This window comes from Micromys minutus (genome assembly GCF_963924665.1).
Source record: "Micromys minutus genome assembly, chromosome: 2".
NCBI lineage: Eukaryota > Metazoa > Chordata > Mammalia > Rodentia > Muridae > Micromys > Micromys minutus.
In genome coordinates this window covers 91,158,968-91,186,736 of record NC_137971.1, presented here as the reverse complement: position 1 = coordinate 91,186,736, position 27,769 = coordinate 91,158,968, and the positions used below count along the sequence as shown (strand labels likewise).

Genomic DNA, 27,769 nt, shown 5'->3' with positions numbered 1-27,769 from the left:
CTTCACTGGAACCCTGGAGCTTCCCTGATGCTAATGTTCTTCTACTTACCAGCAGTTCCATTTAATTGGCCTGTTGGCCTAAAGCCACCATCTTGTAAGTTTGGCTTAAAGGTTTCATGTTACATAGGGAACTGTAACCTAACTTGGTATGCTAACTGATTGCAGCCTACTCTTAGAGCAAAGAGCCAATCAGAAGGAACTGTATAAGTAGTGCCCGGATGTCAGTAGCAATCTGGCTGTCTCTACCTTGTTTTCCTTCTTCTAGTGTCTCTTCCATTTCTCTAAGATGTAACAGCTAGCCTGGGTGGTAAGGTGGAGTATCAGGGAGCTCCTTTAGGGTTCATTGTTGAATTGTAGGACTGCACATAAACTCCTTTAGGATTTGCAGAACTGGGTGTGTAATAAAGCCCATGCTAGCAAGTGTAAGGCCCAGGATTCCAGCCGCAGCATGGTGCAAGGATATTCACAGCTAAAACTGTGTAAACTAACTTTTGAAGTTAGATTAATGTGTATTAGTGTTTTGCCTGCGTGCATGTCTGTGCACCACTAGTGTGCCTGGTTCCCTCAAAGGCCAGATGAGGGCATCAGATCCCCTGGAACTGAAGTTAGAGACCATTGTGAGTAGCCATGTAAGTGTTGGGAGTTGAACCCCAGTTCTCTGCAAGAACAGCCTGTGCTCTTAATTACGGAGCCATCTCTGCAACCCCTGTCATTTGTCTTCTGATAGCAATATACCATTGTTTGGTTGTACCGAAGTTGTTCTTTTGGCAGTTAAACATTATAGATTCTCTCAAGCGATAGGGATTTCCTCAAGACACTAGTGTTTTGCAAAATATGGTTTTGCCTGAAAGGAAAGTAGCATTTCTCTTGGTAGGGACCCAGATTTGGTTCCTGGCACTCAATGAGGCAGCTTACAGCTGGAATCCAACGCCATCTTCTGGTTTCTTTGGGCACCAGACATACTCATAATGTACAGACAGATATTCAGGCAAAAACCCATATATGTTAAAGGGGGAGGGTGTTAGCTGTAAGACCTATTGCCTGCCTTTGTTGTGGACGTTCCTGTCTGTTGGTGCTCCTGAGAAGAAGCTGACCCAGAAGCAGGAGTAGAGCAGAGTCAGAGGGTAAAGGTGTCCACAAGTTTTGGTACCTGTGGTCCTGGTGACCTGGCAAGAGGGAATGATAGGCGAGAGGTGAAAAAGCTCATGAGAGGAAATGAGTCATCCACTAAAGGACGGAAGTCTCTGTTCTCTCGGAGCTTACCATTTCTGTGAGGGGACTGTGAGCATCAGAGCTGAGTAGGTAATGGTAAGAAAAACAGCTAATGTGCTCACCACAGTGCTTGCCTTCTGAAAGACAATATGGAAGAGGCCATTGGTGCAGATGCCAGAACTGAGGGTTTCACTTGCATCAGGAGCAGCAAATCCAAAAGTCCTGGCACAGCCGTGTAAGATGCTCAGGTGGTCTGAAGAAAGGCTCAAATGTAAGACACACCAGGCCTTTCCAGAGTCCCCATTTATCTTTCTGTCCAATAGGGGGTAAAGGAAAGGATAAACTTTGTGACACGAGGGCAAGCTGGTGCTAGATTCGAGCTGAGGTAAAGTGTTGGAATTGGGGTGAGTGTATCTATTCCTTTCTCCTTTCTTAGCCTGTGCTTCCTCCCCCCACCCCCTTCTTCTACCCAAGATTCTATAAGCAAGAACGGTCTATCAGTCAGAGCTGGGAAGATCGAAGACGAGAGTGGCTACGATGACGTCAGCAGTCCTGGTGGACATCCGAGACGAAGTCACCTGCCCTATCTGCTTGGAGCTCCTGACAGAACCCCTGAGCATAGATTGCGGTCATAGCTTCTGCCAGGCCTGCATCACGGGAAACAGTGATGATTTAGTGCTCAGCCAGGAAGGGAAGAGCAGCTGTCCTGTGTGCCGGACCACCTACCAGCCTGGGAACCTCCGTCCTAATCGGCACCTGGCCGCCATAGTGAAGAGGCTCAGAGAGGTCGCGTTGGGCCCTGGAAAACAGCTCGAGGTCATCTTTTGTGCGCTTCATGGAGAGAAACTCCAACTCTTTTGCAAGGAGGATGGGAAGTTAATTTGCTGGCTTTGTGAGCGGTCTCCGGAGCACCGTGGTCATCACACATTCCTCATGGAGGAGGTGGCCCAGGAGTACCAGGTAGGTCCTGAGCTGAACCTCATTTCATGTCCTCATCCGTTTGTCTTATAGTTTGGGTTTGCTTTCTTCTAGAAAAGCTGCAAGAGAGAATTTCTTTGTATACCCCCGGCTGGCCCGAAACTCAGAGATCTGCCTGCCTCTGCTTCCCAAGTGCTGGGATTAAAGGTGTGCACCACTGCCTGACTTGTTTTCTTCTCTTTATATGACTTCCTTTTCTAAAAATAAGGTCCCATACGCTTCAGTATTGATTCAGACTGACTGTAAAGCTAATGCCGACTTTGAACTTCTGATCCTGCTGCCTTTGTTTCCAGAGTTCTGTGATTACAAGTGTCCAGGGTGCTTTGCATGCTAGGCGAACACTCTACCAACTGAAACTAAATGTGGAGCCCAGATTTCTTTGTAGAACTCACGACTACCCGGAAGTTGAACCTAGGCTGTATGTCTAGGTACTAAGGCACTTTGAGGCTGGCCCCTCTTTAACCTGGTATGTTCCTTCCAGGACATGTTCCAGGAGTCTCTGAAGAAGCTGAGGAAGGAGCAGCAGGAAGCCGAGAAGCTGAAGGCTCTTATCCAAGAGAAGAGGGAATCCTGGAAGGCAAGTAGGAGTCTCCTGACTGTGATCTGGGAAAAGAGAGGTGACCATGGGACCAGGGTGTCCCGCTGTCTCCTTCTTCTTCATAGACTTGCTCCCCCAGATCTGGTCTTTTCTTTTTGCAGGGAAATTGGAGTGGAAGTTAGGCAACATGCCAATTAAGTCTTCTTTTGTTGGTTTTTTGTTTGTTTGCTTGTGGTTTGGTTTTTTGCTGTTGGGTTTTGTTTTCTATGTTTTTTTAAAATACATTCTATTTCTATGTTTATGGTTGTTTTACCTGCCTGCATTACTGTGAACCATAAGTATGCCTGATGCGTAAGGAGGCCAGAAGTTCCGTCTTCTGGATTTACAGACAACTATGAGCCACCATTGGATGCTGAGAATCAAACTTGGGTCTTCTAGAAGAGCAACAAGTGCTCTTAACATCTGAGCCATCTTTCCAGCCCCTCCCATATCTTTAAGGCAATTGTAAGAGAAAGAATGGTGTACTAGACTTAGTGTTAACACACCTTTAATTCTAGCACTTGGAAGGCAAGGACAAGCAGTTCTCTATGCGTTCAAGGCAATACTTACCTATGAAGTGAGTTCCAAGAATTAAACAGAAAAACCCTGTCTAAAAAGTGGGGTGGGGGAGGAGGAGAAAGGCCAATCAGTCTAATGTGACCCATAATTTATAAATCTGAATCTTTTCTATTCCCAACTTGACCTCTTGAAAATGATATGTTAATTGTGAGCCAGCTATTCCTCTAAGGACTCAAAACTAGAAGCAGATGCTGATCTAGATGCCTAAGAGCGTAGATGCACTTCCTGGAGTCTAAACTCACCCAAGACTAACATCTGTCTCTGAAGTCCGGATAGACAACCTAAGGCTTAGAGCCTGAGAACAGGTCCTACAGGTCTGTGTCCCTCCACTCAGCGCAGGCCTAGGAAAGCAATGTGCAGCTGTTTCCTGTCCCCTTCTCCCTCGGGAAACACCTTTGGTCTAGCAACCAACAGCCTGTTTTTCTCTGGTGCTGAAGAGTCAGGTGGAGCCTGAGAGACACCGGATCCAGACAGAGTTCAAGCAGCTCCGAAGCATCCTGGACAGGGAGGAGCAGCGGGAACTGAAGAAACTGGAAGTGGAAGAGAGGAAGGGGCTGAGCATCATAGAAAAGGCTGAGGGTGACCTGATCCACCAGAGCCAGTCACTGAAAGACCTCATCTCAGACCTGGAGCACCGGTGCCAGGGGACCACAGTGGAACTGCTGCAGGTATCGAACTGTGAGGAGGCCACAGGTCAAAGTCTAAAGCAGTTCAGATGCAGATGCCAAGGGAAGCCTCATTGTTATTCTTCCTAGACAAGAGCAGCCCAGAAGTTTATCTGGACTTGTGGAGATCAGTTGAGTTCAGCATTGTTCTCCGGGAGCCTTTATGTTCTGACACAGATAAACCTTAGCTGTTAGGGACCCTTCTGTATCTTGTTAGGAAATTTCCCCGAATTCCCGGCCCTCTTCCCACGACAAGTCTACCCCGATAAGGCATCCCAAAGCCCTTTAACATCACCTTATGTCCCCAGCACTAACCCCCGCTGAAAACTTGTGTTCACCGGGCTTGGTTGCTGTGATGGGAATTCTCAGTTTCAGCACAGGAAAATGTGTCAAAATCAAGTTAGAGTCGTCACTGACCAGCCTTTCTCTGATTGTACTCTCTTCAGTACAGTCCCCTAGTGTGCTGTAGCAACAGATACTGTGTCTGCTTTTGTGCACATGCACAAAGCATGACGTTTCAGAGGGAGCTGTGCTTAAAACCTGTGACTGTCTCAGAGCCAGGTGGTGTCACATGCCTTAAATCCCAGCATGCTAGAGGCAGAGGCAGGCAAAACTTTGAATTTGAGTCCAGCCTAGTCTATGGAGTAAGCTCTAGAACAGCCAGGGCTATACAGAGAAACCCTGTCTCAAGAAACCAAAAAATAAGATAAAACCTGTGACTCTCAAGAGTAGAAGTTAGTTTTTCATAACTTCAGGGCTAGGTGCTGCATATGAAATTACAGGTGACACATACATACATACATACATACATACATACACACATACATATATACATACATGCATATATACATACATACACACACAAACACACACATTAACATTTCAAACAGTGATAAGGAGATGGCTCAGTGGTGGGGCATTTGCCTAGATAAAGCTTTGGTGTCAATCCCAAACATTGCTCACCCCCCCCAAAAAAAAAGTTATAAAAATAAAGGAACAACTCAGGTGGCCTCAAACTTACAAAAGGAACAACCCAGGTGGCCTCAAACTTACAGTTGGCCTCAACTTTCCAAGTGCTAGGATCACAGGCACACACCTTGCAGCCTGTATCCGGCTTGCTCCAGATCTCTTCTCTACTTTTTTGTAGTCCTTGGACCTTTGTTTGTTCCTGGTCACTACATGGGATGGTAAAGGTGGAAGAAGATGTGATCTTAATCTGTCCCTTTTTTTCCTTTCTAGGATGTGGGTGATGTCACAAAAAGGTATGTGAGAATGTTAGTTAATTTCCTTGGGCTTTCTAAAAGTTCTTGGCCCCTGTGAGAAAGACGAAAAGACACAGGCAAGGGAGGTTTGTGTCTGGTATATTGAGTTGTATGTGAATTTAGAGATCTCAAAAATAAGGGTGTGGGCTGGCATCCACAGTAGTAGAATTGGTATGGCAAGAGATTCTTTTTCACCAACCTCTTTACCTGCTTCTGACACTGTGCCTCCATGTATTGGCAAGGTTTGGGAACTGGCTCTCCAGATGCTGGCTGTGAACTTTCCCTTCCTCTCCTGGCTCTCCATTCCTGGTCTTGCTGTCCCATGCTCAGATTTCCTTTTATGTCACTAAAAACTTCTGTTCCAGTAAAAACTCAGACCTGAGTCATGAGAGGAATGGCTTTGGCCCTGGGATAGAATAAGGTCTCTTCAGTGATCAAATCTACAAAGTCATCCACAGAGGTGATACTTGAAGTTGCCCACAGACTCTTCAGGCCTCTTAGAAAATGGACCTGTGTGTCCAGTGGTGAAATCTAAGTCCACACCCTGGAAGCAAACCCTTCTGTAGGTATTTTAGCGAGACAGCAGGGTTCCTGATCAGTGTGGGCATCTCCAGCACCTCCTGGTGGACATTCTGATACAGCACTAACATTTTTAAACATTTGTTTCCTTTTTACATGCAGCAAAGGACTCCACAGCCATTGTTTTTCTCAGTTGCCTACTGTCCTTAGGGCACACATAGAAAAAGTAAAGCCACTGTACATTATAGAAGTTACAATAGGAAAGAAGTCAGGGCTGGAGAGATGGCTCAGCGGTTAAGAACACTGACTGTTCTTCCAGAGGTTCCGAGTTTAACTCCCAGCAGCCATCTGTAATGGAATCCAATGCACTCTTCTGGTGTGTATTTGAATACAGCTATAGTGTGCTCATATAAATAAAAAAATAAATAAGTTTATTAAAAAAGAAACTAAATGAGGCTGTAATAAGCTAACATTTGCTGAGATGTAGAGATAGAGAGCAGCTAGTTTTTCTAGTCCAGGTCTTCTGGTCCAGGGCAGGGCCTTTGCAGATTCTGCCTTTCCTCAGGAAAGAATGTTGAGGTGCATCATTGGGTCTGAGGGTTGAGGAGACAGTCAGCATCCTAAAGTTCTCATAAGGTCTGTCCTCACTAGGAGTGAGTTTTGGACCCTGAGGAAGCCTCAAGCTCTCCCCACAAAGCTGAAAAGTTTGTTTCGAGCCCCAGATCTGAAGAAGATGCTTCGAGTCTTTAGAGGTGAGTTTGGGGGACATGGACTCACTGTAGAGGGCGCCGTAATGTAGTTATCACGGTGCTGATGGTAATGCAGTTTGTATCAGGGGTGACATTCTTTCACATGTTTTACTTTTCTTCTAGAGCTGACAGACGTCCAAAGCTACTGGGGTGAGTAGAACCCATGGCCTCTCTGATACCCATGCAAGCCTTTCACACACTTCTCAACAAACATGCATCATTTATCAGGTCTTAGGTGCCCATACCTCTCCTTCCCCTGCTACCTAATGCTCTCAGTCCCCCACCTCCATTTCCTTTGTCCAGTCCTCCAAAAGTCACAGGACCCATTCTTACCTGCTACCGTTGTGCCTTCCCCTACAGTGGATGTGACTCTGAATCCACAGACGGCTAATTTAAACCTTGTGCTGTCGAAAAACCGGAGACAGGTGAGGTTTGTGGGTGCCAAGCTGTCGGAGCCGGCTAGTCTGGAAGAACATTATGACTGCAGTGTCCTGGGCTCTCAGCACTTCTCCTCAGGAAAATACTACTGGGAAGTGGACGTGACCAAGAAGGAGGCGTGGATCTTGGGTGTGTGCAGCACCCCGATGGAACCCATGTTCTCTTTCAGCCAGTATTCCACCAAGCAGGGTACCTACTCCCGGTATCAGCCGCAGAGTGGATACTGGGTGATTGGGTTGCAACGTAAGCACGAGTACAGAGCCTATGAGGACTCCTCCCCGTCCCTGCTCCTGTCCATGACGGTGCCCCCTCGACGCATAGGGATTTTCTTAGACTATGAGGCTGGCACCGTCTCCTTTTATAATGTCACAAACCATGGCTTGCCCATCTACACCTTCTCGAAGTATTACTTTCCTACTGCCCTTTGTCCGTACTTTAATCCCTGCAGCTGCATAGTTCCGATGACCCTGCGGCGCCCAGCTTCCGCCGCCCCTTCCGATAACTAAGCGGATTCCTTCAAACGTGCATTTTCTGCTCTGAGCCTCAGTTCTCTATTCTTAGGACGTTGCCCATGGCTGACAGTGAGCACCCTTGGCCCATCGCCTGGGAAAGTAGTGTTTTCGATTTTGTGTATTTTGTTTTTGGATTGTTTTTTTCTGGGGGTGGGGGGTTGTTTTGTTTTTTTGAAATAGGATTTCTGGAACTCTTTTTGTAGGCAAGGCTGGACTTGAACTCAGATTCCATTGCTTCTCCCTTCTGAGTGTAAAGGCGTGTGATACCACGCCCAGTTTTGGTTTTTGTTGGTTTTGAAACTGGCTGGCCTTGAACTCTGTGATTGGGATGGTAACTGATCCAGAGACCCAATTACAAACGGACATCACCATATGGTCTGCATAAGTAGTGCCACAGACTCAGTCCTTCTGCCTCCTCTCCCAAAGACCCAGTATAGGTCTATCTCACAGCACCTGGCTAAACAGAACATTTGATGACTTTTTTTCTTTACTGATGTCTGTCTGTGGTCAATTGTAAAAAAAATATATATATATATATATATATATATATATATATATATATATATATATATATATAAATTAGATGGGAGGGTTTTTTGTTTTTTGTTTTTGTTTTTTACTAAATATTTAAATCAATAGATTTTTTTTTCTATAGTTATCAAGGTAGTTCTGTATCCTTTTTATTCTGCTCCTGGATCAGCCTCATTGAGTTGTCTCTGTTAAGTTCACCACTGAGTCCTGAAGTAAACTACTATGCATTACGTTCAGCGCTTTATTTTGCTGACTCTACACTTGGTTTTTGTCTGTCTTTATAAACAAAACTACCTCTAACTTTGCATTCTTGTGTTATCTGTCAGGGAATATAAAAAAGAAATTTTGGGCAAGGAATTATATGTATATTTAGAATTACAATAAATCCTAAATATGTATAATTAGGATTGCAATAAAAATAATAAAAGTCAACTGACCCCTATTTTGATGGTTTCAAGAAGAGATTGTAGCTTTTGATTTTCACAATAAATGCTACCACAACCTTTAGCCGTCATAAAATTCTAAGAATGGTAATAAAAAATAGAAGATGTGCCTGAAAGGGAAATAAAGATAAGAGGCTTCAACCAACTGGTATTAGTTATTTTCTAGGAGGAGGAAGAAATGCAGCTAACCACTTTCATGGTGATTTAGTCTGGCCTCCCCCAGCCCGTCTTACTTCTTTTGTAATGCTAGGGGTTGAACTCAGGGCTTTTTATATCAAGTAGAGACATTTTAGAACCAAGTTTGACATCTCCAGTGTGTGTGTGTTGTATTTTGTTACTATTGGGTTTTTTGTTTGGTTGGTTTGTTTTGCGGACTCAGGGTCTCACCAGGTTACCCTGGCTGGCTTTGAGCTTACTGTCATGTCTAGGCTGACTTTAAGCTTGCCTCAGCATCCCCAGTAACTGGCTGTATAGACTCTGCATCTCAGCCTAGAACTTCTCTTTATGCTCAGTCTCAAATCTCAATTGAATGAGCTGCTATGGCTTTTCTGGAGAGGTGCTACAAGCTTTCATATCCAACTGTGAAGAAAGTTCTAGATGTGAAGATAGAAATGAATGTTGAAGGAGACAGGACTGGATTCTTGACACTGCAGCCAAGGGCCACTGGTGGCTTTTGAGTACTCCTGTGTCTTGTAACTGTGAAATATACCCTGAATTTCTATAAAGGCAATGTAAAGTAGCTGTTGTCTTACAATGATGATATTTTGGATATATTATTTTAAATAAAGCTTCTCATTTCCATTGCTTTTGTATTTATTTTGAGATGAAGTCTCACTGTGTAACCCAGGCTACCCCAAAATTAACCCTGTAGTCCACACTAGCCATCAAACTGTAGTGGTGGCTTCCTGCCTTAGCCTTCCAACTTCTGGGGTTACAGGCATCAACCACACCCAGTTTTAGATGGTACTAGGAAGCTTGCACTTATACATTGGCTCCTGTTACACTTCTATTGGATAACTCTGTCAAGATGAACTTTTCTATTACTGAGGAAACCGTAGAATAGCAGTCTTGTACTAGAGTACCAAGGGAGGCTGGAGGTATACCTGTTTATAAAAGAACCTATCTGTACATTCCCGCCCAAACCCCGAGGGCTTTTCCCTATAAATATGTCCCCCTAATTGTGTTCGGGGTTGACTATCTCCTGCATGAGATATGTGTCATCCCTAGAGCTCTGGCCTCCCCCCCTTAAATAAACCTCTTGCCTAATTGCAGCAAGATAGGCTCTCTGTAAGTTCCTGAGTTCAAGTTCTCCCCGTACTAGAGTGAGAGGCTTCCCCAATCCGGGGGTCTTTCAGTAAAAAAAGACCATGATTGAACACAGCTGGGAAACATAGTTAACTACTTTGACAGTCTGGCCTACCTATTCCAGCTAGACTGAACACAGGCTTGGGAAGATGGTTGGAGAGATAGATCATCGTGTCTGGAGAACATTTCTGCTCTTGAAGACTCTGGCCTGTGGTAAAAGCCTAGTGCGGGTTTGTTCTGGGACATGACACATCTGTGGCAACCCAGAAGTACAGGTTCCACGTCCTGATGTGCCCTGAGAGTGAGCAGATGGGCCAGCAACCGCAGGAGTTCAGAGAGCAGAAAGATCTGTGTGGGTAGTTCCTCTCTTCTCTCCTTTGTGTTGTTCAGTAAGTTCCAGGCCAAAGGAGTTCAAGCCCCTTAACTAAATTTGCTTGAAGGCTTCAAGAGGCATCCAGAAAATTAGTCTAGATACCAAATTCTGTAAGCCTTTAGGAAGGCTTGCTGAAGACATCTAGAGCAAGCTTTCAGCCCCAACCTTGTCCAGAGGAATCGTAAGGTAAAAATTGGTTCTATGTTGTTCTTTATGGAGTAAGTTAAGCTACTGTAAAGATGAAGTACATACATCAAACACTAAAGGGGTGTTATCTAATGTGGGTGTTTGGCCCAAGCAATAGAGCAACAATCTAATTCAAAAGGCACATAGGCAGGGTGTTGTGGCACATGCCTTCCTTCAATCCCAACCCTCAAAAGGCAGGGGGAGGAGGACCTCTTGAGCTCAAGGCCAGCCTGGTCTACATAGCTCCAGGTCAGCCAGGGCTGCATAGAGAAACCTTGTCTCATGAAACTTCAAATAAAAGTATAAACAAAATAAAGATAAGAAAGAATGAATCGGAGAAAAGTCATTCAAGATCAAGAGTATCTCTAATTTTTTAAAATGTATTTAAAGTTTTAAACTTTTACCTTAACTCCACGATCCTCATTGAGATAACTTTCATGGAAGGTGGAAGGTGTGGACCAAAATCATTGTCTTTGTCTATATAGATACAGTTTTTCCAAAACAGCTTGCTGTGGAAAACCTGTTTGTCCACAGACTTGGTTATATATGAGAGACTCTGTTTTTAGGCCCCAGCCTGCTCATTCATCCTGTTACATCAGCAAGGCTCCATTTGCCCTCCCCTGTGTCACATAGTAATGTTCCTCTGAGATATTAAATAATAGAGTATCTAGTTCATAAGTAGTGGCCCACAGTATTGCCACTTATTTTATTCTGGCTTTAATTCCCTGATTTGACATAGTTTTGTTTTTTTTTTTTTTTTTAAGACTAAAAACTAGTTCTAAGAACTGGTTTAGCATTCACAAGTAGACCACATGTTAGCTTGTGTAAGGAAGACCCTGGTTTTCATCCTGAGCACCAACAAAAGTCAGAGACAAAACAAAATCATGACAGCATCCGGAGAGCTGGCTCAGCACTTGCTGCTCTCCCGGGGGACCTGAGGTCTGTTCTCAGTACTCAGGTATTCCTTAACAGCTCATACTGTTGTTGCTGGCTTAGTTTTGTTGTTGTTGTTTTGTTTTTTAGATTTATTTATGTATGTGAGTGCACTGTCACTCTCTTCAGGGACACCAGAAGAAGGCATTGCAGATGGTTGTAAGCCACTGTGTGGTTGCTGAGAATTGAACTCAGGGCCTCTGGAAGAGCAATATTATATGTGTGTGTGTGTGTGTGTGTGTGTGTGTGTGTGTGTGTGTATACAAGCTGTTTGATTTTACCGATTAAGACTCGGTAGCCACACACTGTGGTGAAAGCTTAGCCTAGAAAGGCAGAGAACACACCCAGCTGACCTTCCTGCCCCACTGGCACCCAGGGAGGAAGCTCCTTCTACACACTATCTGAAGCATCCTTCAACCCACAGACCTTCCTTTTTACTTAAATTTTCCTCTCAACTGCTTGCTTGCTCTGCCTCTTGACTTATCCTTGACTTTATTTAGCTCTTGTTTACCAAAAGTTCTTGAGTTAAAGTGTGTGCTAGGGCTCATGCCACAACAAGGTTTTTTCACAATCTTGGGGTTTGCAATGTGATCAAATATCCTGTAACACCATAATCCCCTGCAAACTGGTTCCAGGGGACTTGACGCTTTCTACCGACCTCCCTGGACACTGCATTCTCACCCACACACAAACGCACATATTTATACAAAAATAAAAATAATAGCCCCTTGACTTTAATTCCAGCACTTGGGAAGTAAACACAGACAGATCTCTGGATTCAGCACCAGCCCAGTCTGTAGAAGAAGTTACAAGCCAGCCAAGAAATACATAGTAAGACCCTTTCTCAATAATAAAATAAACACTTTAAAAAATGTGTATTATTTGAAAAAAGCAACTTTATTACAGTTATAGTGTAATAAACTATACTGTGACAATTAAGTGACAATTACTTTTTTTTTCTCTAAATCATGGATGTTGGGGTCTGAGAATTGCCACACAAACCACACTTACACCAATCTCAGTTAATCAGAATAGTTTATTGAATGTGCACCGTAACACCAGATACCCAGGAATACAAGAAAGAAAAACCTAACTGTGGGACCAGACTGTCCTCGGGGCAGGCTTTTTATACAAAAGACTAGGTTCAAAAGCTCGAAGGCAAGTGGTGAAGTGGTGCATGTTTGGCTAACTAGACAAAGTATTACCAGACAACCTTTAAGCTGATTGGTCCGAGTGAGAGAGGTAAGGGGTGGTGGACGAGTGGTAAACAGGGGAATTACAGAACATTGAGATAACAGGGTACAGGGGTTCAACCATACATTTTGGGCTTATTAGTAACATTCTTTATTGCCAGATATGGATAATTACTTCTGGGAAGTAGAGTCTGAGTACCTGATCTTAATATCACCTTATGAGTAAAATGGAGACTGAATACAATATGGCTACAGTTATGTTAAAAGGAGCCTCAACAATAAAATAATTCAATGTAAAGAAATCTTAATTTTATGGCAAAAAAATTTATTATCTTACTAACAGTAACAGTTTTTCATTACTTTGCTGTCATGTTAAATGATTAAAAATTAATCTCAGAGCTGGAGAGATGGCTCAGTGGTTAAGAACACTGACTGGTCTTCCAGAGGTCCAGAGTTCAAATCCCAGCAACCATCTGTATTGTGATTTGATGCCCTCTTCTGGTGTGTCTGAAGACAACTGCAGTGTACTTATATGTAATAAATAAGTTCAAGAGGAACTTAAAGGTGAGACGTATCACACACAGGGCCCTGTATTCAATTTTTTTTGCACCAGCTAATTAGATATTCTCTTCCCTGACAACATTTATTGTTTGTTTTTTAAAAAAGGAATTTTTCTGGGTGTTGTTAAACTTTGTGGACTCCACATTTGGTATCTGACATTAAGTTTTATAAAAATCTTGGCTTATTATTTCAACCATTTCCCCTCCTGCTGACCATCTTTATCTTCATTCCTGTTAAGGGCTAGGTAAAATATTAAGGTCTATGTGCACTGTTAAGGCCTAGGTAACTGTTACCTGGCTAGCATGCCATTTTGTGCTGTAACTAATATTATGAGGAAATTTTCTGATATGTCGTTTCTGCTGTTACTGGGAAATTTCCTCATGCTCAAGTTGATTGCATAGCCAATTCTGTCCTGTGCCCCTGGAAACCAATCATAATGGAAGCCAGTAGCCCTGCTTTTATATAATTACCTACAATAAGTTTGAACCCAAACCAACCACCCAGAAATACATCCTGAATCTGTGCAGAAGCTTTTATGGCATTTGCTCTTATGAGAAGCCCCTGGGATGGACCCCAACATATGAGAGACACTTGTACCAATATAAGAAACTAATTGGAATAAGACTTCTATTTTCAGTAGGGGTCAAGTAAAGTTTAAGTTCCCAAGAGTTCCCTGGGAACTGACATCCTAAGATAAGACATGGATTTTAGACAAGGAAAATCTCATCCTGTTGGACAAATTAAGGCATACATGTTAGATAAAGCAAGTTCCCTGCTACAGTTGACTACCCAAACCAATGGGAATGGAATAAGTGTACAGAAAAGACCGGTTCCTAATGGAATCCCCTATCCCTAAATCCTGCATAACTAGACACAGATGCTTATAGATTTTAGACTCGAAAATACCGTAGGGTCGTAACTCAAGCATGGTTCAGCGCCTGAATCATAACCCTGATCGATCAGTCTTTGGAGTGTGATGTTCGACAAACCATTCCTATTTGACTGAGATTAGTGTCTGGGCTGTTTGTGTGGAAATCCTCAGACCCCAACATTTCCTGTATTCCAGTGGTTCCTGTATTCCGTCGCCTCTATCGTTTTCTGGTTCATAGGTTTATTTTCCTTTTGCACTGGACACTGAAGAATTTTAGTTGCCATCTCTTCAAGTTCTGACTCCTCTTTGCAAATTCCCATTGCATTTAGTTTGGCCATGCCCAACCTGTTGCTAAGGTTTGGGTCATGGCACAGAAAGGCACACTGTTTGCCTGTCAGTTAAGCTATGTGGCACCACTGGTAAGCACATTAAAGGTAGTTCTTAGTATCTGACCCTTTCTTTCTTAGAACCTTTTCTCTCTCTGCTAACATTCCACAACTGGTTTTCCTCACTTTTTAAGTTCTAGTCCTTGACATATTAGTCATTGTCGATAAAAGTTAAGAAGGAAACTATGCTTCTGGTCGGACCTTTGCAAGGCTGATGGATTGCCGTGTCAGTGAATGCTGCAAGTTTGGTGATGCAGTCAGTGGGGCTTTCCAGAGGCCAAAGAAAAAGACATCTGAGAACTGTCTATGCGGTTTAGCCGACATGTATTGTGGAGCCTTGGCACGCTCTCCAAGCAGTTCCCCTCTCTTCACATCTTTAGTACCACGGGATGACTTAGGATACCCAGTCACATTGTATGTTACCATGTATGGAAGACACAGAAGTCAAACTTGTAGACAAACAGTAGCCCCACTGCATTTAGTTTGACCTCTGACTACTAATGCACAAAGCCTTTGTGCAGGCACAATCGACTGCTTCTTAGAAGAAAATTTGCCGTGTCCCATTCGCCCTATCAGAAACTGCAACACTGGAAAGCTACAAAGCTCACCGTCAAATTATTTTTGTGAGGTCTTTGGCCCTGTTCGTAGCCCGTACTGCTCTCCCATGCACACGTCTTTGTGCTCATTACGTAAACAGTTTGGAAAGTACAAACAAGCACTGGTTTTCTAACCAAGCAAGAGAGTGTCATCAAGTAGCATTTGAGGCCTGGAGCAGAGATTTCACCTCTGATTAATCCACCCACCTCATTCCACCAATGTATTTGAAAATGTATTGACTCTTTACTTTCTTTCTTTTTTGTTTTCAGTTACTATGAGAAGTTTATCAAACTGCTTCCACATTAAAATATGGATGTTCTTGGGCCAGGGTCATGCATCACTGGTTCCTGAATACTCTTACGGGTTTCCTTTGTATCAACATCAAGGCTACTTTAAGTCTTGAGTCTGCAAGTAAATTTCTTACATGAACGCCCCATACCACTACCTTTTCTGTTTGTTTGTTTTGTTTTGGTGTATGTGTGTCTGTCTGTCTGTTTTCTTTCTTCAGCTCATGTTTAAGCAGTCATGATGGTGAGACTTTATGGGCATAGCTTCTGATATTGCTGGGAGACACAGTCTCACAGCAAACTCCCTGATCCTCTGACTCTTACAGTCTTCCCCCTCTTCAGCTATGTTCCCTGAGTCTTAGGTGCAGGAGTGGTTGGTAGATGCATCAGTTGGGACTGGACTCCACAGCTCTGCATTTTGATTGGTTCTGGTTTTTTGGAATGGTCTCCATCTGTTACAAAGAGAAGTTTTCATGGTGAGGGGTGAGTGTTTGGCCTCAGGCAGTTCATATTTCCAAAACTGATGACAGTCTTAGCCCAAATCAGGCTGAACTATAGAAGGATTTCTGTTAACTAAAAGCCAGCTTTCCTAACTGAACTCTGGGAAGGACGCGCTTCCCTTGCCTCTGGTAAGAGGGACATAGACCTGCGGCTGCGTATCAGAGCCCACGCTGGCCTCCATGTTCCTACAAACCCTGTTCACAGTACCCTGTAAACATTCCAACACCCTCGAGCCAGCTCTTTTCAGCGCCCCGAGCTTCCTCCTTCTCAGGTCCTCTTTGTTTTCTATGTAAGGACAAGGTTCCCCCACCCCACTATCTTGGTGATATGCACTATTCTCTCCTATTGTTCTCACTTTTGTTCTTGTTGTCCACAACAGATCTGATCATGTCCAGTCTGTTTCTGCTCTGGACTCTTACATGTTCTGGATGTTCTCTCATACATACTTTATACATTTTATTTATAGATACTATATATTATATTGTATATCACATTATACATTATATTGTGTATATTAGATATACTATATAGTATACAGTATATTATATACACACTAATAAATAACATATTCATATTATATATATTTATATATATGAAATAAAACCTTTGCCTTAATCATGGAGCAGCCAATCTGATGGTTTCTTACTGCACCCCTCACATAGAACGAGGACTACATTTATCTGTGGGAATAACAACAAATGTTTGGATTGTTTCAGGAATTGGGCTGGTTGTAGGTTCCCCTTTAAGGTCTGTGATTTTGTGAAAGCTAGGCTGACAGACTTCAAATTGGCAGTTAAGGAGACTAGGCCTAAGAACTGGGCCTAGTTCAGGCAAGTCAATTACTAATAGAAAAAAACCCCAGACTTCAGCCTTAATGCCCAGGAAACGGAATGTCCTAGCCACCTGGCCTGAAGCAAGGACTATGGGTCAGCAGCAGTTTCCAGACTTCCTCAGTACCAGTCCCCAGACCTCCCCAGCATGTTTGCAGCCCCCACACCCCGGTAACAGAAGTCTTAGATTCCATAGAGGTGGACTCATAGATTAACATGGAGGTCACCTACCCCGGAATTCCCTAATGTGCTTTAAATCAGGCCTGCAAGCTCACTTGGGTGTCTCTGTCTTTGTAATGGGAGACCCATGCTGGACGTCTGCAGACTTCGATCTTGGTGTTTTTATACCATTCCCGGTATATTCTTCAGCGAATCGTGGACCCTTACATCTTCACTAGCAGCAGCTTCTGTTCCAGGCAAGGTTTTGCTCTCTCTTGTTGATTGTGTTGACTTGATAATTCTTTGCATATAGAGCTGTCCCTCAGATTGGGGGTGGGGGATGGAGATGGAGAGGTAATATATGGTAGCTTAGGAGAAACCGTTGCCAAGAGATAAGCGAACTGGCTTTACTCGGATAGGCCAAGAGTTGCACCTGTTTGCTAAAAGGCAAGGTGCCTTGGGTCCTATGCTTGGTGTGGCATGAGGGGGTGCCCCAGCCGGACCATATTGGGGCATCTCTCCCCCATAGAGGAATCATCCATTCACCGGGTCTAGTATAGAATGGAGTTTATTTGGGGGCATGGGAAAGGGAGTGGGGAGAGAGAGAGAGAGAGAGAGAGAGAGAGAGAGAGAGAGAGAGAGAGAGAGAGAGAGAGAGAGAGGAGGGAGGGAGGGAGGGAGGGAGGGAGAGAGAGAGAGAGAGAGAGAGAGAGAGAGAGAGAGAGAGAGAGAGAGAGAGTGAGAGAGAGGGAGGGAGGGAGGGAGGGAGGGAGGGAGAGAGAGAGAGAGAGAGAGTGAGAGAGAGGGAGGGAGGGAGAGAGAGAGAGACCTATAAGCAGGAAACTCGTGGAGAGGGGGTTGGAGGAAGGAGAGAAAAAAATGGTCAGAGAGAGCAAGGAGGGGCCAAACAGTCCCTTTTATAGCAATCCAGGCCTACCTGGCAGTTGTTAGGTAACTGCTGGGCGGAGCCTAGAAGGAATGCTAATGCTAATTTCGGAGAGAATAGGGGTGTGGACACTTGAGATTGTAAGTGGATGAAGGGCTGGGCACACCCTAGATTCTATTTTCATAACCAAAAGTCTATTGTTATTCATAAATTAAACACTTGTTCGTGCTTTTAAAAAAATGTGCCTCTATTGTGTTCTTGGATTCTCTATCTGAACACCTTTAATGGTTAAGAAACTCAGAGACCACCCTCAGAAGGTGACAAGACAGAAATATCACTGCGGCCTAGCCTGAAAAAACGATGTAAGAAACCCTATAGCTTGCCGGGCCGTTGGTTTGATTTTCGGCTCACACGTTAATAAAAATTTCTCCTGTTTCTTCTCGTGGCTGCCTTCTTGCTGAGTGAAATCTTCCCTTAACATGGCCTTTACCCACCTGATATATAAAAGTGACAGCGCTTAGCTATGACTAAGAAGAAAGTTGTTCGCGGCCGCTGAAAACTTCACCTCTAGGTTAAGGCTTCAGTTCGCCCCCTGGATCACCAGGGTCCCTGCATCGCCCTCTATCGGTGGCCTAGAGCTTTGCCGGCACTTGGGACTCAAAAATTTCTTCCTCTTTCCTGTACGGGTTGGTCGGGAGTTTCAGTTTCTTTTCTCGGCAGCCAGAAAGGGAGGGGTTGCTGGTTAGCTGATGAAAGCCTGCCCCTGGCTTTAACTCACCGCTTCAGCCTGCAGAAAAGTTGTCACCTTCCGGGCCTGAGGTGAGGGTCCAAAGGTGGGTATGCGCGTGAAAGTTTGTCCAGGGCGGAGAAGGGAGACCCTGGAAAGAGAGAACACAGTCAGTGAAGCTTAGAAGAGGCTTAGTGCTCGCAGATCACAAACCGCTGTAATCTGAAGTTGAGAAAAAGAGTTTCGGGAGGAAACAACTTGAAAGTTGAGCAGGAAGGTCTTTTCTGGAGAAGCCCCCTCCTTCGCCTGGGCAAGCACTTCCCGTTTCTTGTAAACAGGTCAAGAATCCCCCCCCCCCCCACTTCCTTGTTCCCTCTCCCCTCTGCCTACTAGATACTGTAGTTTCAGGGGCTTGCAGGTAAGAGGAGTCTCTACCCCCCTCCTTGCACCCACAGAGGGGCTGTCAGTGACATCCTAAGCCCTTGGTTTACTTGAAAACTAGCAGTATGGATACCTGCCCCTGCGTCACTTTTTAACCGTATGTACCTCTGGAGCGCCACTCTTAGGACTCTGTTTTCACCTTTATACGTTTAGGTAACGTATTCATTATTTAGTTTTGAGACTGGTCTCACTGCATTACTGAGGTTGGCCCCGGCTTTCTGGGGTCAAATATCATCCTGCCTCAGCTTTGTAAGTAGCTGGGACTGCAAGCCTGTGCTTCCCCAAACCCCCTCCACCTGCTTGTTAATGTTTCGGTAGCCATAAGAGGTCCCGGTGTCCTCATCTAGCTTAGGCCTTAATGATCATTCTTCTTGCTTGGGTCTTTGCCCTGAAAGTTAGATTGGTTCCTTGTTTGCCTACTCAGAGACAGTTAGCAAGAGTTAGCTATTGCTGGGGAGAGAGAGCCCTAGGTGTGTTACTGTTCTTGGTAAGATATTGGTCCTGAATATTTTCTAGGTTAGGCTAACATATGGGCATTTTGTGCCTTGATGGATTGATTAAACACCCGCCATTGTCCACCTGCCTTGTTCTAGTCTGCACTGGAATGCTGGGAGGTTTGGACATGGGCAAACGCAGAAGATAATCGGGGTCTCTTTATTTCATATATATGTGAAAAATGTCAATGGAAATAAAGCATGTTTCTGGCATGAAAATAAAGTGTAATAAGCACTCCTTCAATATTTACTTAATATGAAATAAATCTACAAGCTCATACCCCAGCTAGGAATGACAATTAAAAACTCAGTAGCCTATAGATTATCCAAGAGGATAACTAATGCTGTGGTTTATAGTTTTAATTGCAGCTTTTTAGCTTTAGCTTTTAGACAAGCAAACTGTTCAGTAGAATCTCTTTTTATTTTGTTTTGGGTTTTGGAGACAAGGCTTCTCTGTGTAGCCCTGACTGTCCTGAAACTAGCTCTGTAGACCAGGTTGGCCTTGAATTTAGAGATTTACCTTCTTCTGCCCCCTCCCCCAACTGCTAGGGTTAAAGATGCATTTCACCCCCCCCCCCCAGGCTATTCAGTAGAATCTTAAGATTGTGAGGAATTTGAAGCTTTAACTCAGTGGGCTTTCATTAAAACTGAGAGGAAGATGTTCCTGAGGTGCTTCAGAGAAAGCAACAGGATTTTTCAAGGCAGGGTTTCTCTGTGTAGCTTGACTGTCTTGGAGCTCACTCTATAAACCATGCTGGCTTTGAACTCACAGAGATCAGTCTACTTCCTGCCTTTCTAGTGCTGGGATTAAAGGTCTGCACCACCATTGCAATGCTTTTTGTTTTGTTTTAACAATGGAAGCCAGAAAACACACCAGTAAACCTGCCAGGTGCCAAGCAAAGTGGCTGCCCCACCCTGTGCTGAATGGCCAGCTACTGGGAAGAAAAGTGAGACTTTGTCCATTCCGAGTGTGCTTTGCAGCCCCAGCTCTTCTGTTGTTGGCCTGCATGTCTGCATGGGGCTCAGACTTGTGTTAACTGTGTTTTCTGTTCTTTCTTCCTACTCTTTGCTGTGCCCCCACTGCATCCTTCATCTGGATTATTTCTGTTCCGTTCACCAAATTATTACTGGTTTGTTCTTTGTTTCAGATTCTGTCTAGTCATGGCTGAAAATTGAGCGATTTCAACCTCTATATTGTCCACTTTAAAGGATACTCAGTGGCTGTGTTGTTCTGGAGTTGCCCTGGAGAACTGATTCACCATCGATTCATAATCTTCCTTGCTGTCCAGCAGTCCTTAAGAAAGAAGAGCTTTAGAGGTTAAGACAGGAAAGACAAGGCACAACATAATGGCCACAACAGGTCCGACAGATGTACAGAAGGAGGCCGCTTGCACTGTCTGCCAAGAGCTTTTGACAGAACCCCTGAGTCTAGGCTGTGGACACCATATATGCCAAGCCTGCCTCACCATGAACAAGAACTCGGTGATCAACCCCAGAGGGAAGAGCAGCTGTCCTGTGTGTGGTACTAGATTCTCAACTGAAAATCTACAGGCTAATAAGCATCTGGCAGATGTAGTAGAGAGACTCAGGCAAGTCGAGTTGGACTCTGACATCAGGAAAAAGAGAGATCTCTGTGTACACCATGGAGAGAAACTCCTTCTCTACTGTAAGGAGGACAAGAAGCTCATTTGCTGGGTTTGTGAGCGTTCTCGGGAGCATCGTGGTCACCAAACCTTCCTCCGGGAGGAAGCAGTTAGGGAACATCAGGTAAGCCAGTGATGGAGAAAGATTAGGGTAGAAAGTGACTCTTGGTAAGAAATACTACCTTTCCATCATTCCTGATTCACATTGCCACTAGATTCCTAAGGCCTAGAAATGTCTTTTCTTTCAGTTCATATAATGGTTGGCCTGCAGTATGCACAATCTCTTAACCAAGAACACAAGGTTTGTGGTCACTTTCCCTTGTGTTGCTTGGGATCGGGAATGCTTTCTCTGCTCCTCTCAGCAGAAAAACTGCAGGGGACCACTATGGATTGAATGTGAAGATAGGGTTGCTTTGCTGCATGGTATATATTTATTCCAAAGGAAGACAGTGTGTAGCTGATGACTCTACTCCTCTAGGGATAAAGAATGCATTCATTCACCTTACACTTTCTTCCATGTTGTAAACACTAGGCATCAACTTCATAGCTTTTATAAACTGGTCTTTTCTGGGATCAGAGTGGTTTCTTTGTTAGTTTTCTGTCTAGGTGGAAGGAATGACAGATATGATTCCTTTTACACAGGAGACTCTCCAGAAAGCTCTCATGAGGCTGAGGAAGGAGCAGGAGAAGGTGGAGACATTGGAAGCTGACATCAAAGAAGACAGAGTTTCCTGGAAGGCAAGAATCCCTTCCCAAGTAATGCTGAGAGCAATTTTAGGATGACCTTCATTGAACCTAATCCAATTAGGCCCTTTGTCTTTGTTTGCTTGCATTCAATAAGCCCAAAGCTCTCTGACAAGTTACTTTTCAGGGATGAGGGATGGGAGCTTATTGTTGTAAATACAAATACATATTTGAAATTGAATGCAAAGATAAACTACATAACATCAAAGACTGGAAGAGACCATGCAAAACAAAAAAACAAGTGAAAATCCCCTCCAAACCAGGAGTACTAACGTAGGGAGACAGAGTGCCCAAGACATCCATCTACAATCTGAGCCTCATCCTAATCTCACATTATTGTTGGATGTTCCTTAGATAAGACAAGGAGAAGGCTGTTTATTTATTCTTCTTGTGTGGGTTTGTTTGTACTAAAGGGAAAACAGAAGATAAGAATAGCACCCCTCAAATTGCTGTTGTATTCCTATGTCTCCCTTGGTTTGAAGTCCTACTTAAACTGACATCTTCCTTCAGCCTAGCAGACTCATTACCCAACCCCCCCCCACCCCCTCTGTCCATTCCTGCAGTACCAGATCCAGACGGAGAGACAAAGGATACAAACAGGCTTTACTGAGCTTAGAAGAATCCTGGACAAGGAGGAACAGAGGGAGCTGCAAAGACTCGGGGAAGAGGAGCAGATGATACTAGAGAGCCTGGCTGGGGCGGAGACTGAGCTGGCGCAGCAGAGCCAGTTGTTGGAGGAACTCATCTCAGATGTTGAGCATCGTTGTGAGTGGTCAGACACAGAGCTGCTGCAGGTACGAAGGAGCAGCTCACCCCAGAGCGCAGAGACATTTTCTCTTCCCTTCTTGGAGCTAATAACACAGTATTGAATGGAACTCATGGAAAAGAATATTCTCTTCTTTCTCTTCTTCTGCCTTGGGGGACACCATTCAGTTTTTCCCCATTAAGTATTATATTACCTGGTGTGGCTAGGTGCTGAAGGGAGGCGATGTTACTCATCTTTGACAGGCTACAGAGGGTACCTTCTAATCCCACCTGCTCTCTGCCTGTTTTTACATGAAAGTATGTGGAAGTTTGTCAAATGCTTTTTTTGTTTGTCTGTTTGTTTTTTTGTACCACAACTTCGATTGTGTGGTTTTTATTCTTTATCCTATTAATATGGTCTGTCACTTTGATTGGTATCTTCATGTTGAACCAGACCTCACTTATGGGATAAATATTTGTTCATGACTATAATGGCCATGGGTTTTCATTTTTGTTTTGTGATTTAAATCTTTTAACTACTTTTTTATTGTGTGCAGTATGTGTATGCATGCATGCAGGCCACGGCCCTCAGGTAGAGATCAAAGGACAGCTTGTGGGGAACCTGTCCTCTCCTTTCACTGTATGGGTCCCAGGGACTGAACTCATGTCATCAGGCTTGGGAGCACGCACCTCTCTATCCACTGAGCCCTCTTGACTGCCCTGTTACATTTCTGTTCCCAAGCACCCTAGTGCCAAGCTCTGTCCTCATTCCAGGGATGCTTCTGTTGCTTTACCAATTTTGGTGTTGCCTATTCTTCCAGCATTTTGTACAGCTCAACAGTGATGCCCTGGTTGACCTTGGCATGAACTTTGACTTCCAAATCTAAGCTTTTTGCATGTTGTTTTTTTGAATCAGTTTGGTTGGTTCCCTACTTCTGTGAATTTGTTCGTCTCCTCTAACTTACCTAATTTTTCTTGTTTTTAAATAACATAGTAAACTGGGGTGGGAATCCAGGGCTGCACACTAGCTAGGTAAGCATCGTACCCTAGCTCTTCATGTTTCTTTTAATTTGTTGTTGTTTGTGTTTGATTTTTTTGTTTTGTTTTGTTTTGTTTTGAGATTGGGTCTCACTATATAGCCCTGGCTGGCCTGGGATTCGTTATGTAGACCAGGCTGTCCTTGAATTCATAACTTGTTCCTCTGCCTCCTGAGTGCTGGGATGGAAAGTGTGACCCACCATGATTCTTTTTAACTTCTTTAATTTGGTGGCAGTGTCTCATCTTTTCTTCCCTCTTCATTTGGAGAGGTTTGAAAAACTTACCTCTTTAAATTTTCTCCTAGTGTGTCTAGCCTGAGGGTTGCCAGTTGTGTTGATATTTTGGCATAACTTTAAAACAAGGAAAGAGGAAAGAAACTGTATTTTAGCCTGTATTTTAGTTTTGCCTGTGAGTATCTGTAACATCAGCACTTAAGAGGCTGAAACAGGAGGTTCAGCGCCACTCTGGTCTATACTTAGAGAAGCATCTAGAAAGAGCAAACTTACTCTTGATTCTCTGATTCTACCTTCTCCTCCTCCTCCTCCTCCTCCTCCTCCTCCCTCTTCTCCTCCTCTTTCTTCTTCCTCTGCTGCCTTCACTGCTGTTTCTTCTTCTGCTGCTTTCCCTCCTCCTTTGCCCCCCCCCCGTCCCATCATTGCTTTAATTCTCACACTTTGTGACTTGTGTATTTTTTTTCTTCTCCCCAGGATATAAGTGGTATCTTGAAATGGTGAGTATGGGTGACCCCAAGCAGTGCTTTTGTGTAATAAAGATGAGTTAGTAGCTGGCCTGATTAGTTTTACCAGTTTAACACAAGTCAGTGTCTCAATTGAGCAAACCAACCCATTAGACGGACCTGTAGGCAAGTCTGTGAGGCATTTTCTTCATTGGTGGTTGTTGAGGAGGACCTAGTGTCACGCTGGGTCCATGGTCCTTGATTGTATAAGAAAGCAGTTTGAGTAGAGGGCATGAGGAAGAAGCCATTAAGCATCACTCCTCCGTGGTCTCTGCTTCAGTTTCTGCCTCCAGGTTCCTGTCTTGAGTTCCTGCCCTGACTTCCCCTCATGGTGGATTGTGATCCAGACATGTAAGATGGAATAAATAAACCCTTTCCTCCCCAAGTTGCCTTCAGCCATGGTATTAGCAAAAGAAACCCCGACTAAAACAGGAACCATACACACATTTTTATACCACTGGGAAAAATATGTCCCAGATCAGGAGCATTTGGATGCCACATCATCATCACCTAGAATTGCTGGTCCCAGGTGAAGACTCCATTGTTTCATCCCCATGGAGAATGAACTAGATTCAGTGGTAGTGAATGTGGCAGTTATAAGTCAGAGTTAGGGCACTGAGGGAATTAGAGATTTCAGAGTCAGTTTCTATGACTTCTTGTCACTATTACACACCGCCTTTCCGCTACCAGCCCTGGATCTCCTGCTTCCTAGGTGTTTCTTATATAGCAAGTCTTACCACGGCATAAGGCAGGCCACGGGGACTGCTTTCCGTACTCACTGCTGAGTATAGAAGATTTCTACCGACTTTTTAAAACAGACACACACCTTGGCATTTGTGGTTCTGATCCGAATTTCTGATGATCAATCTTTTGCTTGGCATACTTTACAAACTCTTGTGTTAAAGTGTGAAGTTGTCGATCTAATAGCATGGAATTCATTTAGAAACATGAAATTAGAAGCGTCATTTAAGGTTTTTTTCTTTTTTCTTTTTTGTGACAAGTTTTCATGAAGCCAAGGCTGGTCTTGAACTTGCTAAGTAGATGAGGTTGACCTTAGCTCTTGAGCCTTCTGCCTCTGCCCCGATTGCTAGAACAGACAGGAGCCACTGAGTCTGGCTGACCACATTCCTTTTAAGCCATAACTTTTCTGTTGCAAGACTTTTCCCCATAATACCCTGTTATCTCTGATGTGGCCCATACATCAGAGTTGAGGCTTTCTTCTTCCCGAAACCATCTGTTGTCTCTATGGGGCAAGGATGGGAGGGAGGTACCACAGGAACCCAGGCTTTTGGACTACTCACAAACTCACGGGCTGTCTGTGCAGAGCCTTATATCACAGGCAGGACCTTCAGTCTTGTTCTCAGTCTCCTCGAGAACTAGTATGTCCTAACTGCACCCTCAGTTCTGTGACAAAGTCTTCCCACTGCTTTTCACCCAAATTTACATTATTTCCAAGAGATTTCAAAAGAGATGAAAGTCACCCAATATTTAGAAGAAGCAATTGTGACTTCAAGAGATGTACTTCCACCCAGTGTCACAGGGAACATTTCACAGAGACCTATGGCTTCTGGTTTCCCAGTCAGGGCTTTCCCTTAGGCTCCTCAGGAATCAAGCACATCAGAGATAAAGCCATTGTGTTATTGAGACAGTAAAGTGACAGATGTAAAGGTTAAAATATTTCTCCATCCCTAGGAGTCAGATCTGGACACTGAAGAAGCCAAAAGCGGTTTCTAAGCAACTGAAGATGGTATTCCAAGCGCCTGATCTGAGTGGCAAGCTCCAAAAGTTTAGAGGTGAGGAGATCCATGGGACAGTGCCTATGATACAGATGGCAGGGAAGTCAGGGAGGGGGCATTCTGTGCGTAGGGGGGATGCGGCTGTGTCTGAGGGAGCACCATCAAGTGCTCTAGTTTACCAGAGAGCCTTTTTAAAGGTCTCATCTGCCTCTTCTTGTACCAGCCTTTCTTACCTCTAGAGCAATGTATTACCTCTTTCAAATTTTTGCTTCTAATAAAAATCACCAAATCTGTTTATCATTTCAGAGCTAGCAGCTGTCCGGGCCTACTGGGGTAAGAAGTTGCAGATGTTGAAATCACTGTATTCTGATCACCTTTTTCAAGTGTTCAGTGAGGCTTCATCACCTTTGCCTCCAGAGTTACCTCATACACACAATGTATTCCTCTAAGGCTTTGTGTGGTGGTACATGCTTACAATCACAGCAGTAGGGAGATGAGGCAGGAGAATCACCAGCCTAAGGCTAACCAGGGACACTTAGCAAGATCCCTTATTAAACAACAATCATGTAACAGTTTTGTATTGTTTTACCATCTCCCACTGTCAATCAGTACTATCTTCCCCCAACCTTTCCAGTGTTGGCTTTTCGAAATGTTTCTTAAACAAGCTACCTCCATATCTACCACCTAATCTTTTTCTCTCTCTTTTTTTCCCTGCAGTGGACTTCACATTTAATCCAGAAAACCTAAATTTGAATCTTATTCTTTCAGAAGATCACAGACAAGTAACATCTGTGTCTATTTGGCCCTTTAAGTGTTGTAATAATGGCATCTTGGGCTCCAAATGTTTTTCCTCTGGGAAACATTACTGGGAAGTGGATGTGTCTGAAAAGAGTGCCTGGATGCTAGGAGTTTACATGAGAAAACGTACTTTAAAGTTTGACGTCAGACGATGCAAAAGTCAGCCAAATGGTTATCACAGATACAAACCACAGAATGGCTACTGGGTTATAGGGTTGCAGGATGGATCCAAGTACAGTATCTTTGAGGATTCTTCTAACGGTGATCCTACAGTTCTGAACCCCTTTGTGGCCACCCCTTTCCATCGGGTTGGGGTTTTCCTTGACTGCGAAGAGGGCATAGTGTCCTTCTTCAATGTCACAAACCACGGGTCACTCATTTACAAGTTCTCCCAGTGCTGCTTTTCCCATCCTGCCTATCCATACTTCAATCCTTGGGACTGCCCCGCCCCCATGACCCTGTGTCCTCTGAACTCCTGAGTTTTTTCATTCTCATCAATCCCTGGTCTTACTTCTTGCCTTGATGCTCGCCTTCTGGATGTATCTGTGCTGCTAGGTCATCTTTTCCCATGGTCTCCCTTCTGCCATGCTTGGATGTGGTATATCTGGCATCATTGAGAAGAGATGCTTACCACTTCCTCTAACTCATAGTCTCAAAGACAGCTAATCAAGCCTAAAGCTAGGTCAGTATAACATCCATGCCCTCCGACTTCCGTATTTCCTTTTGTCTTGAAGAAAGGTGACAAAGTCTTTTAGACACTAACTCATCGCTGTTGTTTAAGACAATCTGTAAGAACTGGACCCTGACCACAGCTAACAAGTTTTTAACAATATGTTGCTCAGGATACCTTACATTCAACAGGAAGTCGAGGAATAGAAAATATGGACAGCAGTATGGAGCCTAGAGTTGAGGTTATATCTAGTATACAAATTCAAATGCTGCCTCTTACGCACCAATATATTCTGAGATCCTTAAACTGAAAATTGAAGTGCATCTGACTTAAGAGCATTGTATGAAACTAGATATCTGTAAATATAAAATACCCATTTGACTGTCTTGTATATAATAATATAGTCCTTTGTACTCAATGGGATATTTTGTGGGATGTTTGGAGCACTTTAAATACCTGTTGTCT

At 43.9% G+C, this 27,769-nt stretch overlaps 1 protein-coding gene across 1 annotated transcript; it reads left to right on the top strand.

The window, feature by feature from the left end:
- Positions 1-1,749: 1,749 nt before the first annotated feature.
- On the top strand, positions 1,750-27,769 carry LOC308417735 (uncharacterized protein; the record flags this gene model as incomplete). The annotated part of the gene is made up of 14 exons (XM_080913050.1): positions 1,750-2,172; positions 2,672-2,767; positions 3,784-4,014; positions 6,409-6,544; positions 6,665-6,691; positions 6,902-7,467; positions 16,858-16,904; positions 20,503-20,962; positions 21,481-21,594; positions 22,152-22,376; positions 24,072-24,094; positions 25,793-25,893; positions 26,143-26,169; positions 26,554-27,769. The coding sequence occupies 14 exons, from the start codon at positions 1,750-1,752 to the stop codon at positions 27,111-27,113; spliced, it is 3,036 nt and encodes a 1,011-aa protein (XP_080769176.1). The 3' UTR covers positions 27,114-27,769.